Genomic DNA, 21,649 nt, shown 5'->3' on the forward strand with positions numbered 1-21,649 from the left:
TGTTCCAGAAAGTCTTTTTTCTTTAAATGTACGGTGTCTCAACCATGAGGCAAGTGAAGTTCAAACAAATGGAACATCTGTCAGACTTGTATGTCACCTGAAGAGGTCAAAGCATATTTAAACTTGTGCAATGGAAAGTGATCTCCAAGAGAACTAGTGCTCCCACAGTGAAGAAAAATGACAGGCAGGTGGTTCTGTCTGAACAAGCCATGCCATGGAGCTCAAGCTTAGATAAGGATTTCTTTGAGGCCACTGTAAGAACAATTTTTTTAAAAAAAAATATATGAGCTGACATATTTTGTTTGGGGCTACATGAAAGGCCAATTCGTTCCAGGGTTTCCCATTTCCTTTAAAACTAAGGAAGTAACACAAACTAGCTTTATTCCAATTATCCAACTTGAAAAGAGAAATTCTAGTATGCCTGATGACTGATACTTGGGCAATGGTTTTAAATTTTACTTCAAAATAGTACTTTATAACTTTAGAGGCATTTAAAAGTAAGTATTTCATTATACAGCCCTCTTGAAAGCACCGTATTTGCCTGTAGGTCTTTTTCTACTATGTTTAACTATAGAAAAAGAACTAACACAGTAAGACAGTATAAGGGTTTGTGGTGCTCCTCAAGAGTAAAAAGGCAGTGATTCAGGGTCTGTATATTTACAGCAGTTTATTATACAGAAATTCCATGACCGTCTTAGTCACTCTCAGATCCCGGAAGTGGCGCTTTTCTGTAGCGCCTCCATCCAGCAAAGAAACTTGGGGACCCCAAGTCTCCACCTTCCTTCCTTCCATTTAAGCCCCCTACGTAATTGGGGCGGTGGAACTACCATCTCCCCCTTTGTCACTGACCCGCTCGGTAAGTGTCCGGACCCAGGAGCGTCTGACAGCCCCTCTACCACTAAGCTCTCTTATTGCCTATCGCTTCCACAAGATGTCTCCGGGGTCCTCAGGCGGTGTTGGGTACTCTCCGCATCCAGGGTCCCTCCCTCCACCTCAGGCTGCTCTCCGACACCTCTGGAGGTTCCCCTGACAGACAGGTATATTTATTTTGCAATATGGAAAACAGAAATTAAAAGTTTTGGCTACTGCATCTGTGGCAAACCGTTCTCAAGAGTGTAACATTCCATAAAAATCCAGGAGGGAAAGACACAGAAAGCAAGAATCTAGAGCAGGGGTCGGCAACCTAAGCACATGGGGCACAAGCGGCCCACAGGGGTGGTTTAACCGGCCCCCGAGCCACCCCCGAACCAAGGCGCCCGTTCGGTGAGTCCCCGCGCACTGTGCTAAACTGGCGCAGTGTGGCGCGGGGACTTGCTTCTGCGGTGCTGGAAAACGTGCCTGCACCTGCTCAGACACCTGCACAGATACCAGAAATCACGGGCGCACGTGCAATCCGGAACACAAAGGGATCTCTGCTGGAGTGAACCAGCCCAGGCGAGGTAAACCTTGCCAACCCCTGATGTAGAGCACCTTTAAACACACACAACTATTTCCAAGCAAGCAGTCTGGGGCCATCTCCTAGCAATCTACTTGTGAGTAAACAGCCTAGCTATCATTTCAAGCTGCAAACTGAGGCAACTAGGTGAAGGCCTTCAGCTTGTTGCTGGGCACCTTCCACCCCATTTTCTTGCCAGGGAGATCTCTTTGTGGATTTGCCAATAAGAAACCACTTCAACCTGCTCCTTGACACGGCAGGCTGGAATATTTTCTTGAAAAATCCCTAAGCTGTTATTCAGAGTAGTGCAGGAAAGCATCAGGACAAGGGGAGAAAACTTGACCCTTCCTGACCCATAATAAAATGTTTTTAAAGAACTGTGTTATTTTTACGGACCTTTGATAAAGCACGTAAGATCCACAGATACTGTAGTTTGATTTGTCGTAAGCTGTGGGCAGTACATAAACTATCTAAATAAATAAATTGTGCATACACAGTCTAGGACAGTGCTCCCCAACCTGGTGCCCTCAATATAATTTTGGACCACAACTCTCATCAATCCCAGCCACCGCGGTCAATGATCAGGGTTGATGGAGTTGTGGTCCAGCAACATCTGGATGGCACCAAGTTGAGAAAGGCTTATCTAGGGCAACCTTGGAAGAGCCAAGCTTACCTTTTGCTCTGCTGGTATGAATCCTCCCACGAACCCAGACGACGTCATCGGCTTTCTCTGCTGTCAAGTCCTTTATTCGAACCAACACACGATCTGCAGGCAATACATTACTTGGTTAGCTATTATATTCATGGGAAGGGGGAACAATAGCCATTTTGATGCAACAAAGCTACCCCGTAGATTTTATGTACATTTACACAGAAAGCTATTTACAACGCATTTGTGGCAGAAATGAAACCTTGGTGGCCTTGGTGGCAAGGGATGCCTTTTCCCAGCTTCAGTCAGTTCACCATCTCTGACTTGGTACTGGATATGAAGTGTGGCCGCATGCTCTCTTAACCTCCCATTTGGGTGACTATAATACATTATGCATGGTACCCCTCTCTCTCTCTCTCTCTCTCTCTCACACACACACACACACACACACAGTTCTACCCCTTTGAATGATCTGACCAGTGCTTTAGAGGAGGGAATGGAATAGGTGGAGCAGCATAAATGAATGGTGAGTTGAGTACTGTAGTGTTTAATATAAGGTATGCATGTTAAGGTGTCTGTGGTGGGGGATAGAGAGAATATGAAGTACTGTGCATACAAAGATTGCATGTCATGGTCAGAAAATGAGAGGGCATATCCATCGGAGTGGTGGGGAAACCCAGATGGCTACAGGCCATCCCACTCTCTGCCCTGGGGATGCCGTTTGTGAATGCTGCTCCGTTCACAATGAAAACCCACTCATCCCCCGTGCCAAGGTCCACACTGCTCAGTTTTATTCCATTTTTACTTGGCTTTTAAGATTTTATTTGATTCCTGCATTTTATATGAATTTATATTGACTTTTTAAATTACATTTTATGATAGCGGCTTAGAGATTTCTCTTCGTGCTAAGTGGTATGCACATTTTATAAATAATAAATAATATTGTATTTTTAATAAGGCAAGCAACCTTGTAAACTATTAATATATATGTTAGCTGAAAACCACTGCTTCAGGTACTGGAGTTGGTCCTTTCTATCTGGAAGCACAAGTACCTTGTGTAGTACCATAGATGTCTGCTCTTTTCACACTAAGCTTTTCTCTTTCTTTCCTTCTCTCTCTCTCTCTCTCTCTCTCTCTCTCTCTCTTTTCTTCCAACTTCTGACTTTAGTGTCTTCCTATTCCAGGTTGTGTCTGTTTTGTTAATTTTTCACTTTCTGAATATCTTCACAGCTATACAACTTCTATATTATACACTGAGGTTGGATTCTCTTCGGAATAATTCTTTTAGGTTCTGCAGATTCATTTAAGCTTTTAAAAGGATAAGATGACTCTAAGGAAGTTCTATGTGAAGAATACCATGAATCTCAGAGGCAATTCTGTTGATATGAATAAGTCTGGGAATGGTTAGAGGTAACCACTGCTCTTCCATGAAGGGGAGGTGTTGTCTTCTCTAAGTAGTTTGGACAGAGAATCCTAAACACACTTAACAGATAGTGTCAGCCTCACTGAACACATTGTGACTTACTTTCTAGCAAACATGCATTGGATTAAGCTGTTGAAAACAAATTACTCTGAAACAGGGATCTGTGGTAAAAGGGATACACCGCTACACTGTTGATGCGTTTGCAGCGGAAAAATAGAGAAACGATGAAACTGTGTAACAAGTTCTAATCCAATTTCAAGTTTCACTATTGCTAACGATAACTGAAACAGATCTGCTAAGCCTTAGTCAGACAGAATTACATCAACAATTTAAAATTATTACAATGCTGCAACATTTTCCAGACATGAATAAAAAGGACAAAATGAGGTATCACCCTTTTCATAAGTCCCTAATGTTCAAGGCATCACCCAAAATGTGCATTAGATTAACGTTTTAAAAAATTACTGTAGACATAATGGCCCAACTTTCATTAAAACCAGATGGCAAACACATTTGACTACATGTTCTGACAAGGTCCAAATAATTATTTTCAACGATTGCACTGCTTCTATAAAAAATCAGAAAGCAACTGCTAAAGAGAAACACACTGCAGAAAACTATTTTTGCACAAGTAGGTGAAGTAATCTGTTGCTTTTCCTTAATGGTGTTTTTTTAAAGAAGAAGAAGAAGAAAAAGAAGAAGAAGAAGAAAGCTCTAATAACTTGTTTCTTTAAACATTGAATCTGAATGCTTTTCTTTTCTCCAATCCACAATGGCAACTTAATCAACCTTCCTAAAGTGCTATCCAACCTTCTATTCCTTCCAACTCCTTCTTTACATGATGCAGTGAACCACTGCCCAATTTCCCCCCTCATGTTTCTCTCTCTCTCAAAAACAAGAACCAAACCTCTCAATTTGTTTCTTCTTCAAAGCTGCATTTTGCAAATGCAGCACAATATACATCCCAACACATACGTGCTTGGATTACTCCCAGCTCGCACGCAGAACATGACTTCTCAAAGGCTGGCATTATGTCCAAATACAAATTCATGTAGTGTATTATCTATTATGGACTTATCTGCAAGGCTGAACTGAAGCTATAAGCAGCATGCCTACCCGGGAAACAGGCAAGTGCACAGGAGTGGCTTGATGTATTTGTAGACATACACATAAACTGTCTTATTAGCACAAGTGAGTTGCTGGGCCACACCCAACAAGTGAAAATAGGCCATTATTAGCTTAGTTTTGTACATATCTAATGCTCCTTTTATAATTACATAAGAGGAGTGTGGAATGATAGGCAAGGGGTACTACCACTGGTGGGGGACACATCATTCTCTTTCTGGGATAGTTTGTCCCACCTTTGGTCCCCACCCTGCACTCATCTCTCACCTGTGGCTCCTAGAAGCCGTCAGCATGCGACAGTGCTCAAACACCAGGAAACGGCTTTGACTGGCCAGCTAAACCAGGTGAGGGTATTTGATGGCTCTCGTGAGACCAATGGTCTCAATGTTCAAGAAGGTGGTTTCTGCATGAGCTGTACAGGGAAGTGAAGGGCAGATTGGGCTTGTCAAGCTAGGAAGATAGCCCATCTAGGAGAAGGAAAACTCTGAACCATAACCTCTGATACCATGTGGAATATATTCAGGAGAAGAAAAGGCTAGGGAATAAACCCTACACAAATCCAGAATGGAGTCCCTAAGATGGTTGGATGGGGCCTTGTACACCTCCTTCCGGCAACTCCTGCAGTTAAAATGGTGCCCAACGTATAGCTCTGCTTTCCTTTCAACCATATCTGAAAGGCTGAGAGGGAAGTCTTGTCATATAGGCAGCACAGGACCTCCATATACACTACCCAGCCTTGTGTCTCAGGGTGTAAAGTTTGGTGCCAGAGGCACACAGCACTGTCTCTCGAGATAGACAGATGCCAACAAGTGGAGGTATAGCCCTCCAGAAATTGATGGACTCCAAATCCCATCATCCATGACCGTTGGCCACTATGGCCAAGGGGAGTTAAACAACTTTTGGATGGCTTCCCCATAGTTGATGTATGATTACAAGAAACCATAGCTGCAATCCTATGAATGCCTAGAAGTCAGTCCAATTATATTCATTGAAATTTACATCTGTAAGCAAAGATTCAAGAAGGAATCTAATGTTGTGCTAAGGAAATCGTTCCGTTATGGCATTCTGGCTTGCTAGACTCAGCAATCCCACCTCTCCTCCTCCCGAGTGCTGTTCCAGGGCTTTTCCTGATTCCCTCAAAGCAGATTTTGGGGGGTGCAAGGAGGGAGGGAGAAGGGGGAGCCTCATCTGTGCAAGCAGAAGTCCTTGCACAGGCATTCTGCAAACAGGATTCCTTAGCTCACAAAGAGAAAGGGGCCTCTATAATTTTTGTCTTGATATGTGCCAATTGTTCTCTCAGATTTGTAGCACATAACAAGTGTGATTGGGTTTTTTTTTTTGTCACGTGTTAATTTTAGCTAAAGTTCCACAGTATTTTGTTAACTGCAAGCATGAAGTGAAACAACCTCTTACCTTTTTCCCCTCAGACAGACTGGCTCCACTGCAGCTAGAAATGGTTATCTGTATATTGGACCTGACACAACTATCAGCACTATCTTGCAGATTGTGGTATTTACAACCCAATAGGTTTTTGTATGCTTTCCAGAATTTTGAAACTGACCTGGTTTCTGCTGAGACTGGATCAGCGGCAATACTCCATACCTTTCCTTGGCATAATCCTAAAAAGGGGAAGAACAGTGTGTTATGCTAAAAGCTTTTACACCAAGCCAGAGTCCAAATAAGACCAAAAAGAAAAACCCTGCATGTCGTGTGCACAAATCTGAAATGACACACTTCATTTGAGCATTGCTAGCTCTTAATGGATGGCAATGTTCTATATAAGAAATCAAGTGCTAAACACATACTGGAATCTCCAAATAAGAGCCAATTTTCACTTTACTTTTGGTAGTCTGGAATATGTACATCTCATCAAGTTTGCATTCATCTTTTATCAAGTTACTTTAAAACGTACACCACAAACTAAATTCAGTACTATATGCTACGTGACATTGCCTTTAGTACTGATCATTCAAAACACACACACACACACACACGGAAAAACATAATGTCAGTGACATCAGTCTAGGGATCAACTTTCTCATACTACGCTTTTATCACAGAATGAGTTGAGCCTTGACAACTGTGAAATCACCATGCTTCCCATGCATCATCGCCATAACAGATATAAGCTCAAATAACTCAGCTGCAACCACCAGCTATAAACCTATGGGAATAGATTGCTTTTCGTGGAGGAATTGGACTATGGCATTCAATATCCCAGTTGACCTGCCAGACCCAGACTTCAAGTCATGGAACAGAGTTCATTATTTACTCAGGCTTGTGCCTAACAGGTGCACAAATGGGAATACAAGGAATGAAGTGTTCCCAGAATTTAGACTGTATTTCCAAACTTTTTCATCCCATTTACTCTAGTGTAGTTTCAGATTAATAATGTGAGACTCAGAAAACACTCCAGTAACGAAATATTAAAGCTGCAGCCTCATTATGTTTCAATACACTATTTTAGGCTCAGTCTGTGTAATAAATAAAGGATCCTAATTTCTATCATTGGTATCTCAGGAAACAAGACTCCGGTCCATAAAAGGTTATGCCAAGAAAGGTTACCTAATGGATCAATCCTCCCCCCCATTTGCCCCTGCCCAGCAACTGCGCTTCTCAGATGGGCTGCTGCTGAGAGTACTGCATGCCCCAGAGGTGTGCTCAGGTTGTACTAGAAACTGGACTTTTAGTGTTGCAGTTCCAGCCCTCTGGAATCAATTGCCAGCTGAAATTAGTTAGGCACCCAGCAACATGATGTTCAGGCACCTACTGACGACATTTCTGTTTAAGATAGTTTTCCCTAAGGTGTGACCTAATTGATTATGAAACATTAACAGTGCATCTGTAGGAATGGTTTAAGTGTTATTAGAATTTATATTTAATATTATTTTTGCCCTGTTGTACATCACTTTGATGGCCTCTGATTGCGAACCTGCTTATAAATTTACAATAGGAATGAATTAAAAACATTTGGTAATCTCTTTGTTGTTTCTACTGCCAGCTGCAGTGGGCAATAATAGGCAAGACAGAATAACAATTGGGGGGGGGAACCTTCCACTAGGACGGCCTCATCTTGGGAAATATATAGAACTAGTTATTGAACTAGGCAATTCCAATTTTCCTAACATTGACATCAACATAAAATGTAATTACAAATGCTACCCAATCACTCTATCAGCTAAGATTACTCAAGAATGAAATATTTTTTATTTTCTCAAACTACAATTGCTCCAGAAATTATGGGCAAGGAATTTCCTACTAACAGAAGGAAAGGGGTTGATTTTTGTCCTGTACAGCCCAAAAACCTGCTCCAGATCACTGGAGGACTCTCTGGAACAGCATGGGAGGTGGAACATCAAATTGCAAAGGGAATCAACAAAAATCTCCTCCCTCTTTCATGAGTGTCAGCATCCACTGGATTGCCAACCCTTCCACAAACCAAAGAGCTGATCCAAGCTGCAATGTACAGCTGCCCCTTTATGGCTGTGATACTCAAAGTCTATTTGCATGAGCAGAGGAAATGCAGCAGCTGATTCTCAGGGGCCACTCATCATTATTGGGAATAATTTTTGAGCAGATGAGCTTGAACTAAGTAGTTTAGGCAGCAAGACTAATCCCACTTACCCACTGAATTCAACAGGACACTTCTCAGTAAACACAGTTAGGAATGTGCTGCTAAATCAACTGTGAAGACAGTTGCCTGCTCCAAGAATTAATAATTACATTGAAAACAAATATAAATGATAGATATTTATGAAAGCAGAAGACACTGAAGATAGTTTGCACATAACACAAATTATATAATGCATATTTTCTGCTAAGGAGGACTCTGAACAAGATGGTGTTCAAAGGTCCTCTTAATAAAAATGATATCTAGTCATAATAAATATAGGTGTTCAGAACAGAATAGGTTAGCCTTGATAAAGAGTACAAGGAGCTAATCATGTTTCAGCTTGTTAGGACATTAGTACAGTGTATGTATCCACCCTGTTCTATGATGCAAGCCTCCTGTAACAGGTCCATATGCCCATTCAGTAAGCAGAGTAGAGGTTTTGACACCGCAGGGCACGGGTGGAGAAGCTCTGGCCTATGGGCCAACCTTAGCCTCCCAAGGGCTGCACCTTGGCCTATGAGGCCATTTCCCCCCAGACCGCACCACCCGCCCATCAACTGACATCACTAGCGGTGGGCTGGATTGAATCCTGCATCTGCTGCCCAACCCTGTTCATGGCAGGATTTCCTCCCAGCTCATCAGCTGAAATCTATCCACCCCTAACCCTGAGGAAAGTGCCAACAATCGCACAGCCCTTCCATTCACCTTTCCGTAAGACGCCCCTTAACCTGAGGATGGACAATTAATAACCGCGCACATGCACACCCCACTGAAAGTTTCATTTAAGGCTTGGCGACACAGCGCTCACACACAAACTCATTGCTAGCAAACAGGTCATTCTGCAGTGTTTCAAAAATGCCTGGGTGAGTGCTTTTTTTTAAGTAAGTACGCACCCACTGTGTGCGTGAATGAGGAAATTTCAGCCCCCCCCCAAAAAAGTTGCTGTTCTCATCTTGCACAGCACAATTGAGTGGGGGGGGGGAGGGTTTGAGAGAAACGCGTAACGGGAACTATGAAGACCTGTGTGACCTGCTAGCAAACAGCGTCTTCATGGGGCAGGTGGGGGGGGCGTTGCATACATAGTTATAACATGGCACCTTCCAGGCCCTTCCCAGTGGAGTTTCGCGTGAGGAAATGGGATGGGGGGGAGGAGAGAAAACGGAATGGGGGGGGAGGCTTCTGACCAGACAGTGGGCCTTTGAAGTTTGCAGTCCGCCCCCTTGAAATCCCACACCTCTCAGTGCCCATCCCCTCCCAATAAAGCAGTAGGAGATCCCACCCTACCCCACCTCCGCCCCTTTCAGAGACCCACATCAGCCGGCGGCTGCTCCATTGCGCTGTCTCGGTTCCGTTCCTGGTTCTTACGGGCGGCAACGCCGGGCATCTTGCCACCTCCGGCAATAAAGTTGGCCAGAGCCGCTTTATTCCTTTCTTTATCCCCTACGGGCTTCCGTACCACCCTTTCTCTCTCTCTCTCTCTCTCTTTTTCTATCCCCGACTCCGCTTTTTTCCCTTTCCGATACTTGCTCTCCCCAGAGTCCCTCCGCGTGTCCGCTCACGCTGCTTCCGGGCACGTAAAGCACGCACAGGAGGACACGGCGGACACGTCACGCCAGCGCTCCCGGCCGCTCTTTGCTCACTCAACCCCTCCCTTCTCGTTCAGGGAGACGCATCGCGGGAAGCGGCCGCGTTCTCGCGAGCTTTCCGGAGCTATCCCGCTCAATGTGTCCTCCCGTTTCTCCCTTGTCTTAGAGATACTGTAGTCGCCTGTCGCAGGGGGAAAGGCAGACGCGGGAAATTTAGGAACAATAAGAGAAAGGGCGCCTAGATAAAACTGGGGGAGGGAGGTTGCATTGCTCTCTCTCCCACGGGAGGCAGTGAAGGCGGCAAACTTGGGTGACTTTTCAAAGAGGGCTGTGCAGATCAATGCAGGATAAGCGAGCTATTGATTTGTTTTCAACCGCAGGGGCTGTGTGCCCCCCTCCGCTGTCAGGAATCGAAGGAGCGCTTGTGCTTGGCTTCTTGTCAGACTCCTATAAATTGGAAGAGTTGGAAGGGGTCAGGAGGGTCATCCAGCCCAGCCCCCTGCAATGCAGGAATCTTTCTACCCAACGTGTGGCTCGAACCCACGATACTGGGATTTTAGAGTCTCATGCTATGCATGAGCTATGCAGTTGGCTGCTTTGAAAACAGGATGCTGTTCTAGGTGGGCTGTTGGCCTCATCCAACAATGGGAAGCAGATGCGGGTGGTGCTGTGGTCTCTAAACTACTGAGCCTCCTGGGCTGCCAATCAGAAGGTTAGCGGTTTGAATCCCGGCTATGGGGGAGCTCCCATTGCTCTATCCCAGCTCCTGCCAACCTAGCAATTCAAAAGTATGGCAGTGTAAGTAGATAAATGGGTACCACTGTGGCGGGAAGGTAAACAGCATTTCCGTGCACTCTGGCTTCTGTCACTGTGTTCCCATTGCGCCAGAAGCGGTTTAGTCATGCTGCCCATATGACCCGGAAAGCTGTCTGTGGACAAATGCCGGCTTCCTCAGCCTGAAAGCAAGATGAGCACCGCAACCCCATAGTCGCCTTTGACTGGACTTAAACGTCCAGGGGTCCTTTACCTTTTTATGTCTCCACAAAAACACAGTATGCCGCCACAAATGACTTACAATGCTGTATACATTATTCTTACTGTAAACTTTGTTTATTTATTTGTTGTTGTTTTGCAATCAAACAGCACATAAATTTTGTGAACTAAGATAAACGTACCCACCCAGAAGTAAATGCCACTTTTTCAATGAGTCTTATTCCCAATTGAAAGTAAATTCAGGATTGGAGCCTAGAATTCAACATGACTTTCTTCTGAGTTGGCATGCATACAGTATATTTGCAGTGAATAGGCATATACAGTATAACCTGCACTGATAGTCCTACTCAGAGTAGACCCACTGAGGTCCATTTATTTTAACAGGTTTGCTCTAAGAGTAATATTTGATACCTCTATGCAATCATAACCCCACTTACCTTGGAGTAAGACCCACTGAATTCAATAGGCCTTACTTCTGAATTGGGTTAGGGGTGGGTTTGGGCTGTGAATCTGAAAGAGCTGCATGACGGGAAGAAATTAAACATGCAACAACAAGACAGACGTGTGTGTGTGTGTGTGTATCTTTAAAAGTGAAACTAAAAGATGGATATGAATGCCTATTAATTTCAGCAACACGTACGCACCTGCCATTGTGGTAAAAACCTTACCAGGATGATATATAGATTACTGAGTCAGCCTGAGGTAAGGGTTCAGCCTCTAGCGTACTTTGGTAATCTGCCAGTCCTTTTTAAATGTTTGGGCTGCTCCTATGTTCAATTAATTTGGACTAAGTGAAGGCAAGGGAGAAAACATCACAAGGGCAGGCTTCACCTCCAGCTGGATAAACAGACAATGACAACTCACCAGTGCGCCTATCCATGTATATTTGTATGCATGGAGAGGTGCCAATGAATACTGTACAAGCAGGGCCTCCCCCATCCACTCCTAGGCTGGAGGTTCCCTACCCATTTCATAAAACCCAAGGGTTAGATCCAACATTAGTTGTATTTAAAACTGACTTAGTCGTGGGCCTGCAGGGCAGCAATGGACCATAGGATCTGGTAGCCTATAGCTCAGCCCCTCAGACTCACGCCTACAGAAGCAGGCAGCAGTTCTGTGGAGGAAACCTTGCTTAGAGTGTCTGTGCTACCAAATGAGCTGCTGGTGGCCATAAGGGATGATAGCCACCTCATCCTAAGAGCTTTTGAAGAGGCCACTTTTCTCTAATGATACTGCTTTGAATAACTATCTAACTATTTAATATAGCTTTGAATGAATGACTTCGCTCCACTTGCCTGGGATAAGAGGATATTATTGCCTTTTGTGGCTGACACACAATCTTGATTCTAGCAAAAGCAGCAGCACAAGATTCAGTAGTTAAATAATTTGCCGTTATCTGCTGAGTCCCGTCTCTTTTGCTGTGGGCACTCTTTTTTCCAATCCTTGGTAATTGCATAGAAACTCGAGTCAAATAGAACCTCAGCGAAGAGTAAATTAAATTAAAACTGAGCACCTGGGGATCGATCTAGTCAAACAATGGCAGACAAAGTGCCCATGCATGGAGTCCTACAGAGCTAAGACTGCCTTCCACCAGCACAAGCACCCACTTTCCCTCCTATTGCCATTCATTGTAGTATCCCACCTTTGCACTCATTGGAAAGGAAATAAGGAAACCAGAACTCGGTTTAGTTTTGTAAGATTCTGCACATGTGTGCTGTGTACCGAAACCCCCCCTTTTTTTTTGGCCTGAAAACTCACATCTGCAGAATACGTTCTTCCCCATGGCTATAAATAATGCCTCAGGTTTTTCCCAGGAGCCACTGTTTTAATTGTTCCTTACTCATTTGACACACAAAAAAAAACAAAAAACAAAAACATGTTTACGATTCCCAGATGTCCTGTATTTGAATGGAGCAATCTTTGTTTCTAGAACAACGTAACTCCTTGGTACACAACACATTTTTCTTTCCGTAGACCTTCACAGTGCCAATGCCACACCTCCACGATATCTCCTATTGATGAGTTTTTGACTTCTCTCCCCCCCCCCCACTATCCAAATAAACATGCATTTTGGTGTTAATTGCAATACGATTCTACAGCCAACACCCTGAAAACCAAACCACAAAATATTAACTTCGACTTTCAGGAATTGGTATCGATTGTTTCGATTGGGTGAAGTGAAATCAGTAAGGTTAAGTCATTTAAGTCCATTCATTTCAATGGGCTTACTCTGTGAGTGCAACTTAGTAGGATATCACCCATTATTTCCCATTTTTAATAGTTAATCAATGCATCTCCAGTCTTTCTAATAATGGGACTGGCAAGGATCTTTACTCAAACTAGCTCAATCTGGAATGGAAATGGATGGAGGCAGCAGAGTTCATCTGCTCTGCCTTCTGTTAAGTGGAAACAGTTGCCCTTTGAGCCATATTTTGTTTAAAAACCCAATTAATAGGAGTGCTACCTGCCGTGAACTTAACAGTGATGAGTCCAAATAAATCTGTTACACAGAGTTAAACTAGGCGGAGGAGCACGCTAAGCCCTGTTGAAAAAGCTTTAACACCCTCCCTCTCCATTCATAAGGGGATTGCCAAATGGGGGTGACATCACCAGCTGTCAATTGGATGGCCCCCTTGGGTATACACAGATGAAAGCTGTATTGCACTTAAGTAACAAGACATGACAGACCATGTGTGAGTGCTAAATAATTTATACTTCAGGCTATGTACAGTAAACCACAAAGCCAAACTGAAGACATTTTGGCAGCTTGGGATTTTAAACAAAACTAGTTTCTATTCTCCCTTCCCCCTTCAAAAAAAGGGGGGGGGGAGGAGCAGACAAGTGCAGTGCAAAAAATAAAAAATAAACTAAGTGGATGAATTTAGAGGTTAGAGTCTCTGGGTATATCGTAAGTCCAATAAATGCTAGATAAGTTGTGCCAAAATAAGGCCTATGCTATATTTTAATAAAACTATTATATTATAGCTGCACTCTTTTGAACTCTTATTTTTGAATTCAACTATGGTTGCTTCTGCACTGCCTGCTCATTGTTCTACGCAACTTTTCATGCTTAAGCATGTGCATCTCCTAATTTCCATCACGTTGGTTTTCACTCGCCTTTTTACAGGGCAAAGAGTGGAAATCCCATATTAAAACAGCACAGTAACATCCACAGAGTACATTTAAACTCCATGGCGTCCCCCAAAGAATCCTGGGTACTGTAGTTCTCCCCTCACAACACTATAATCCGGAGCACACTTAACAAACTACACTTCCCAGCATAATTTGTTTCATATACACTGGAAGCACACTGCACGAGGAATATGTACGCACACATTTTGTAGACTGCCATCTAACGGGCAAGACATATCCAGTGGGATTCACTAGACTTCAAACAACCAACTTGAGTTAAGTGGAGAAGTGTGATTCTTGCCCTCACAAGCAAATTCATGTTGGACTGTAGTTGCATGTGCAGGGGTGTTGCATCCCGTTTCACCGCTTGAGGCAAAACAGGAAGTGCCACTCTGCCACAGCTGCTCACTCTGCCGCTGCCAAGTGGTGCCGATTTCAGGCAAGATAATGCCCCAAATGGACACAATCTTGCCCTAAATCAGTGCCAATGATGGCAGTGCTTCTGGCAGAGGTCGTGGTGGGAGGTGGGGAGCCCATGAGAGTGCTGCCTGGGGGCTTCTGCCATCTGAGGCAGTGGCCCCAATGGCTAGGCTAATGGCCACCTAATGGCTGGGCTAGTTCTATGTATGTGTGTCATAGGTAAAGGTAAGGGGACCCCTGACCATTAGGTCAAGTCGTGTCCGACTTTGGGGTTGCGGCGCTCATCTCGCTTTACTGGCCGAGGGAGCCGGCATACAGCTTCTGGGTCATGTGGCCAGCATGACAAAGCCGCTTCTGGCGAACCAGAGCAGCGCACGGAAATGGCGTTTACCTTCCCGCTGGAGCGGTACCTATTTATCTACTTGCACTTTGATGTGCTTTCGAACTGCTAGGTGGGCAGGAGCAGGGACCGAGCAACGGGAGCTCACCCCGTTGCGGGGATTCGAACCGCCGACCTTCTGATCAGCAAGCCCTAGGCTCTGTGGTTTAACCCACAGCGCCACCCGCGTCATGTGTGTCATAGACACATACTAACAGGTGACCATTAGTGATCTATGGTGGCACACTTGTAGATCCAGCTCCAGGATTACAAATGGTCAGCTCCACATTGACAATTTTTTTGGAAATCATGTTTTAGTACTCCCCAACTTACCTACTGTAGTGGGGACAGCCATCTACCCTGACAGAATTGCCTCCGGAGACTTCCGACTGCTCATTCCTTCCTTATCAAAATACATATTCCAGCCCATTAAAAAGAATTTAGAGCCGGCTTGACTCAGAGCATATGATCCTGGTCCTAATATTATTAATTGTGAAAAATCATTTTTAAAATATCTTTTATTCAGTAGAGTATAGATAATAATGACCTGTCTCACCAAGTGGTCACAAACGCAAGTGTGGAAAGGAATTATGAAATGCTTTGTAGACAAAAAAGGAAGTGATTGATAAATTGGTAGTGCTACCTGTAGTAAAAATTACTTCATTCTTATTATTCTGTTGCCCTTTGACTGGGGAAATGGAGGTATTTTTTTCTGTTTTGCATATAACAACGTAACAGGTGGAATGAAGAGGATTAATTTAATTAAATCCTGTAATTATGAGGGGAAATGGAGCATTGGCAGATATGTAACAAATTTATCAATTTTTGACTAAATCTCCCATCAAAATAAACAAAACAAAAAATGAATCTTTCCAAAATGGTGTAGGAATAGAATTTGCAAGAAAATCCATCCTGGATTTTCATTTAGGAAGTTGCTACCCTCCGGATGTTTTTCCCCCTCCTTCAATGGGAAACAAAACCTTATTCAAAGGATTAAATGAGATGGCTATTCTCTTTGTTTTACAACTTCAGTCAGAAGTCTTTTCCTCTGACAAACAGCGTTTTCAATTAATACACTTCTAAAACAGGAACTTTGAGGAAGTGCATGCCTGTGATAAGAAGCAAAGAGTATTTCTTTTCCAAAAGGACTTCACACAAAGAGGCATCCTTTTTCAATTAAAAGGTTGATTTAAAGGAGGTTTAAAAATCAGGGTTCTGAAGGGCTATTCTGATAAGAAGCAAACCACATTTTGTGCTAAGCTGAGATGAGCAGTGCATTTAAATTGGAGAGAACCAATCTCATCAACACTTTTGGTTGCTATGAATCCCAAGGTATTTTTCACAGAACTGGGAGCGGGGGACTCCAATCTTATATTTGGAAGAGCAGAGTTAAATCTAGCAATCATTACTTGAATACACACACACACACAGACAGACAGACAGAGAGGAGTCAGAAATATGTACAGCTTGAGATGTTTTGAAAATGTTCCCCATATTCTTTCTATAATACCAGGCTGTTTCCCTTTTGTAAAATGTTGGAAATAAATTCACCAATTAATCTTAATCTCCAAGAAAATGTAATATGTGTTCTTCAGTTTCGCTTACAACACATCCCCCAAAGTTTTTCTTACTTGTGATAAATCATATGTGAACATGTGTACAGTTCTGGTTGCCTCACCTCAAAAAGGATATTGTAGAGTTGGAAAAGCTTCAACAACAACAAAAAAAGGCAACTAAAATGATAAAGGGGATGGAGCAACTCTCCTGCGAAGAAAGGTTGCAGCCTTTGGGACTTTTTAGCTTAGAGAAAAGGCAAGTTTATAAAATTATGCATGGCATGAACAAAATGGATAGAAAAAAACACGTTTCCTTCTTTTATAATACTAGAACTCATGGACATGCAATGAAGCTGGATGTTGGAAGATTTAAAGAGAGATCACATCTTCTTGAAGGAACTGAGATCCTGGATGCTTCTGAAGCCTGATAGTGGTCTGCACCCTTGCTCTTAATTTCATTTCTGCATCACTTTTGCACTGCTAATGCAGCAGTCTGACTTCACCCCTGGAGAATACTCCATTGCCTGTAAACAGCAATATAACCACTCCATATGTCTTTTTGTTTTGCATTAATGATGGTGCCAAGGTGGTTATATTGTTGGCATCCATCTGTCTTGAGAGACTTTCCTGGAGCACAAGCCTGGGCAGTGTGTAGGGAGATCTTGGGCTGCCCAGACGACAAGACCCCCCCCCCCCAGCCTTGCAGAGCAATACATTTGGCACCAGCTTGGCCGCAGGAGTTGCCAGAATGAGGCATACAAGGCGCCATCCAACCGCCTTAGGGACTCTACTCCAGATTTGTGTGGGGTTTACTCCTTAGTGTTTTCTTCTTCTGAAGATATCCCACAAGGCAGTGGAGGTTTAGGTTCAGAGTTTTACTTCTCCTGGACCTGGATGTGCTACCTTCCCAGTTTGATGAGCCCCAAATGTCCCTCACTTCCCTCTACAGCACATGCAGAAACCGCCTTCTTGACCCTTGAGCCCACTATTGATCTCTTCTGCTCAATCTGCTGGAGCCTGTCTTCACATGCAGGGAAGTCCCTAACTCACTGGGGCGGGGGGGGGGGGTAGGTTGAGATTCATTGGCTACCCTTACCTGTTTTAACTGGCCAACCGAAACTGCTTCCTGGGGTGTTGCTGATATCACATGCTGACGGCTTCTAGGAGCCACAAAGTAGGGACCAAAGGTGGATAAACTACCCCAGAAGGAGCATGATGTGTACTACCCCCCAACACTCATACAGATGTACTATTATTGCATCAATGACATTACCAAAACAAAACCACCCAGCAATCTGGAAGGGTCCATAGTGATACCACTCTGTTCCTTAATTCTATGTATGCACAAATTCTTTGGAAGTGTATGCATCAAACAATTAATAATAATAATAATAATAATAATAATAATAATAATAATAATTGATGGCTCTTGCAGAGAAGAGACATCCCAGCCCTATCTGAAGATGCTAGGGATTGAACTAGGGGGCTTTTGCATGCAAAGCAGGGGCTCAAGCACAGAATGATAAACACTAAAAATGATGATGCAGAGAGCTAAGAAGCAATATCTAAGATGTAGAAATTTACGATACACTGGAATAATTGTGCAAAAAGAAGGGGGCTGTTGTTGTAACCAAAGCAAACCTAAGAGGTCTTTTTGTGTGTGCGCACATTGTATTAGACTATGGGATGACAGTCACACAGAGAACTGAGCGATTCCTGGAGGAAATAAACGTTATCCTGAGAACAACAGCTGAACCAAAATCCCATAAGCCAGGAAAAACAGCTACACAATTACACTAACAGGTGGCTGGTTTCAAAACAAATTTCAAGGTCTGACAGCTCTGTGCACCTGCTATAGGCTGCTTTCTTTTTAAGGGGTTGGAGTTTGGCATGATCCATACATAAAAACTATGGTTTGTATTAATAAGAAAAGCCACCCCTGCGTTAGAGAGACAATAAATGTCTAGAATTAGCCAATAGGCAGTTCCCCTAATTTTACATTCTGACTTAGTGCAAAAGTAATGTTGGAGCCAGAAGTTGTTAGTGTCAAATTGAGGGATATAATGAGCAATTTCTTTCATGATCATGAGCACCGGAAAATTAACCCCAGTGTTCAGGACAGGCAAAATTATAACAAGGGCTATTTAATTCTGAGCTCAATATCTGAATAATTTTAGGGCAAATTTAGGATGTTTTAAAAGTTGTTATTTTAAATTTGGGTACGGCTTTTCTCTTTCTCCAGTGCAACTATAGATCAGGGTACACTTTCCCCCCCTTTTTTCTACTATGGCCGAGGAATAAAATTGTTTTACTCACTTTCTCAGGACTGTCTGGCCCCAACACCTGGCATCTTTGGGAAGGTGCTGGGGCCACAGCACCCCATCAGGATGCATTGCCTGGGGCCCCAATTAAAAAAACCCACACTATTCAGTGGTTTGAGCAATGATCAGCAGTTGGGTCCAGGTTCTGTTTTAATTTTCCACAAATCCCTAGACCAATATACAGTAGCATGAAAGGATGATTTGATTTAAAGCATATGCTGGGCTGCCATACCAAATGAGTTTATTAAACAACACAACTTTCTTCTTAAAAGCCCCCCTCCCCCGGTGCCAATATCTTGTCAGTGCTTGAGAAGTATTTGTCCCTGTTTTCCCTCAGATCCAAGGTTGTAACTTCATGCAACACTTTGGCCATTGCTGGCCATGCCATTACCCACACTGTCATTGTCAGGCATTAGCCAAAATAAAGGGGAAAGAACCATCTAAATTAACCCTACTTGAGGCAAATTAGACCCACCTGCCAATCACCTGATGTTATACAATGTCAGGCCGGAGACAATTAAAGGGATATTGTATCTCTGATCTAAGCATTAAGACAGACGATAAGCCCTCTATGACAGTAAAAGGTAGCAGAGGAATCTTATATCTCTGATCTTAATGCTAAGCACCTACTGTTGTTGGCATTTGTCTGTCTCAGGAAACCCCGGAGGAGTGCACCTTCAGGGGTGTGTGAAGTCAAACTGTTGGAAGTTTGCAGCACCTTCTGTGGCTGTAGAGACCAATATGGGAGAGACATGTTTCGTTGCAGCTGGGGCAGTAGAAGGCATCTGGTTGTGCTGATGCAGATGCACCATGGCATTTCTTCTCTCTTCGCTTCTCCCTGTGGTCATTCTTCCTCTGGTCACTGCTATGGAGACACACAGCTGTAAGATCAGGCACCAGCCCTCTGTCTTCCTGCTCTTTGACAGTAAAAGGCAGCATTTCTCCCCATGCCCACACCAGCACTGTGATTTGTTAAAGGTGCTGTGAGGGATAAACCACAATGCCCAGAATTCTTTGGCAGAAACTATGTGCTTTAAATGTATGGTGTGGATGTGAGCTGGGTTAAAATGGACCTTCCATGTGTCCCTATTTTACAGGGACAGTCCCAGATTTACAGAGGCCACCCCAGTTTCTGATTTGATCCTGGAATGTCCAACTTTTTCTTAGGATGCCCCTATTTTCTTCGGAGAAATGTTGGAGGGTATGGATTTATCCGACTCCCGAGCCGTCCGAAGGCAGCCCTGTATAGGAGAAGAAGAAGAAGAGTTTGGATTTGATATCCCGCTTTTCACTACCCGAAGGAGTCTCAAAGTGGCTAACATTCTCCATTCCCTTCCTCCCCCACAACAAACACTCTGTGAGGTGAGTGGGGCTGAGAGACTTCAAAGAAGTGTGACTAGCCCAAGGTCACCCAGCAGCTGCATGTGGAGGAGCGGAGACACAAACCCGGTTCCCCAGATTACAAGTCTACCGCTCTTAACCACTACACCACACTGGCTCTCTATAGGGATGGGGTTTTTTATGTTTACTGTTTTATTTTTAAAAAATGTTTTTGTATATGTTGGAAGCTCCCCAGAGTGGCTGTGGCAACCCAGTCAGAAGGGTGGGGTATAAATAGCATTTTATTATTATTATGGAATAGGACGTCCCTATCTTCATCAGAGAAATGTTAGAGGGTATGGTTAAAAGTTGCCACTGGCTATGCAATCAACAAGGAACTGTCCCAACTCCCTGTTGGAAAGTGTCCACATAGGTTAAAGGTGTTTGTAAAATATACACTGGTTGCATTCAGACATTGCATTTTTAGGTGTACATGCAAAGGGCCAGTTTGTACTTATGCTTATCAGTGGTGAAGTATATTTTGTATTAGGCTGTCAGTCTCTGCAGTATTGAGATATTCACATTTCTTTGCTATTTAAAGCAGGCTTAATGTAGATTTTTTTCATAGTATTTTGAATACTGAATTTGAATTAGCTTTCTGACGTTGCCCAAAGCATCTAGAAGAGCATAAGTGAAACTGATCCCATGAGTACATTAGGCTTAAAAACCTATTAAGGAAACTTAACTATTAGCTAGTAATGCTTATTATTCATATAATTTGTTCACAGACTGGAAGACTAGTGCAATTGAACCAGAGAGATGTAGAACTATTCTGATCTGCAAAACTATGGTAGTCCTCTGTGATCTCAGGAAGGATTTAATTCCTTGAACTTAAATTCTGCTGTATTGCAAAGGTCACTGTGCAGTCATCAAAACACTTTCCATTCTAAGTGCTTAGAGCGCTTTGTGCTTATGAAGGAGCTTGACTTCTTCCTGTGAGATGTCAGCACTTCCTCTGGTGGTGTTGGGTTCACAGCTCCCTGAGCCATTACGATTTTGGAAGTATTTCTGTAGCTTTTGGCAAGGGGAAGAGTTCCATCTCCTCAGTTCACATAATTATGAAATGCATATGCCCAGGATAAATGATCATTCCAGCCTCATTACCTGAACAGCTTGATGAAGTTTGTGGAAGATGGGACAAAAATTAGAAAAACAGGCGGCGGGGGGGGGGGGGGATGGTCCAGGAGACTTGATGTAAAAAGTACATGCTGCACAAATGTCTACTTCTGAATATCACGCTCCCTAGGGTCTATTGAACGGCAGAGTACTATTTGCATATGCATTTTGAATTAGCTTGTTACAGGTCAAGAACTGCTAAAATTATACCTTACAGTGTGTGTGTGTGTGTGTGTGTGTGTGTGTGTGTGTGTGTAAAAGGGCAACAGGACAAAAAGTACACCCTGAAGAAGAACCATACAAAAACACAGAACACAGAATGAGTAAGAAGCAAAATTACTATAAGGGTGCCTACAACTAACATCGGTGGGACAGGGGGGGGGGAGTTTGAAGGGCATGAGGAGGAGACAAAGGGCCAAATAAGTTCAATAATTTTCCCCAAACAAAATCGTACTGGGCTGTAATGAGACAACCCATTGTGTGAGTAGAATCTACCTGAAGTGCTGTGAATGCACAGAAAA

The 21,649-nt window shown here is 43.4% G+C and overlaps 1 protein-coding gene across 1 annotated transcript in view; it reads right to left on the reverse strand.

Annotated features, from left to right (window-relative positions):
- Positions 1–9,819, reverse strand: part of DARS1 (aspartyl-tRNA synthetase 1) — a 49,843-nt gene extending 40,024 nt beyond the window's left edge. Inside the window, exons 1-3 of the mRNA XM_033164054.1 lie at positions 9,558–9,819; positions 6,194–6,251; positions 2,109–2,201 (exon numbers count right to left, since the gene is read on the reverse strand). Of these exons, the coding sequence (XP_033019945.1) occupies positions 2,109–2,201; positions 6,194–6,251; positions 9,558–9,629 (223 nt within the window). The 5' untranslated portion in view covers positions 9,630–9,819. The remainder of the gene's footprint in view (positions 1–2,108; positions 2,202–6,193; positions 6,252–9,557) is intronic.
- Positions 9,820–21,649: the final 11,830 nt, after the last annotated feature.

This window comes from Lacerta agilis, chromosome 1 (genome assembly GCF_009819535.1).
Source record: "Lacerta agilis isolate rLacAgi1 chromosome 1, rLacAgi1.pri, whole genome shotgun sequence".
NCBI lineage: Eukaryota > Metazoa > Chordata > Lepidosauria > Squamata > Lacertidae > Lacerta > Lacerta agilis.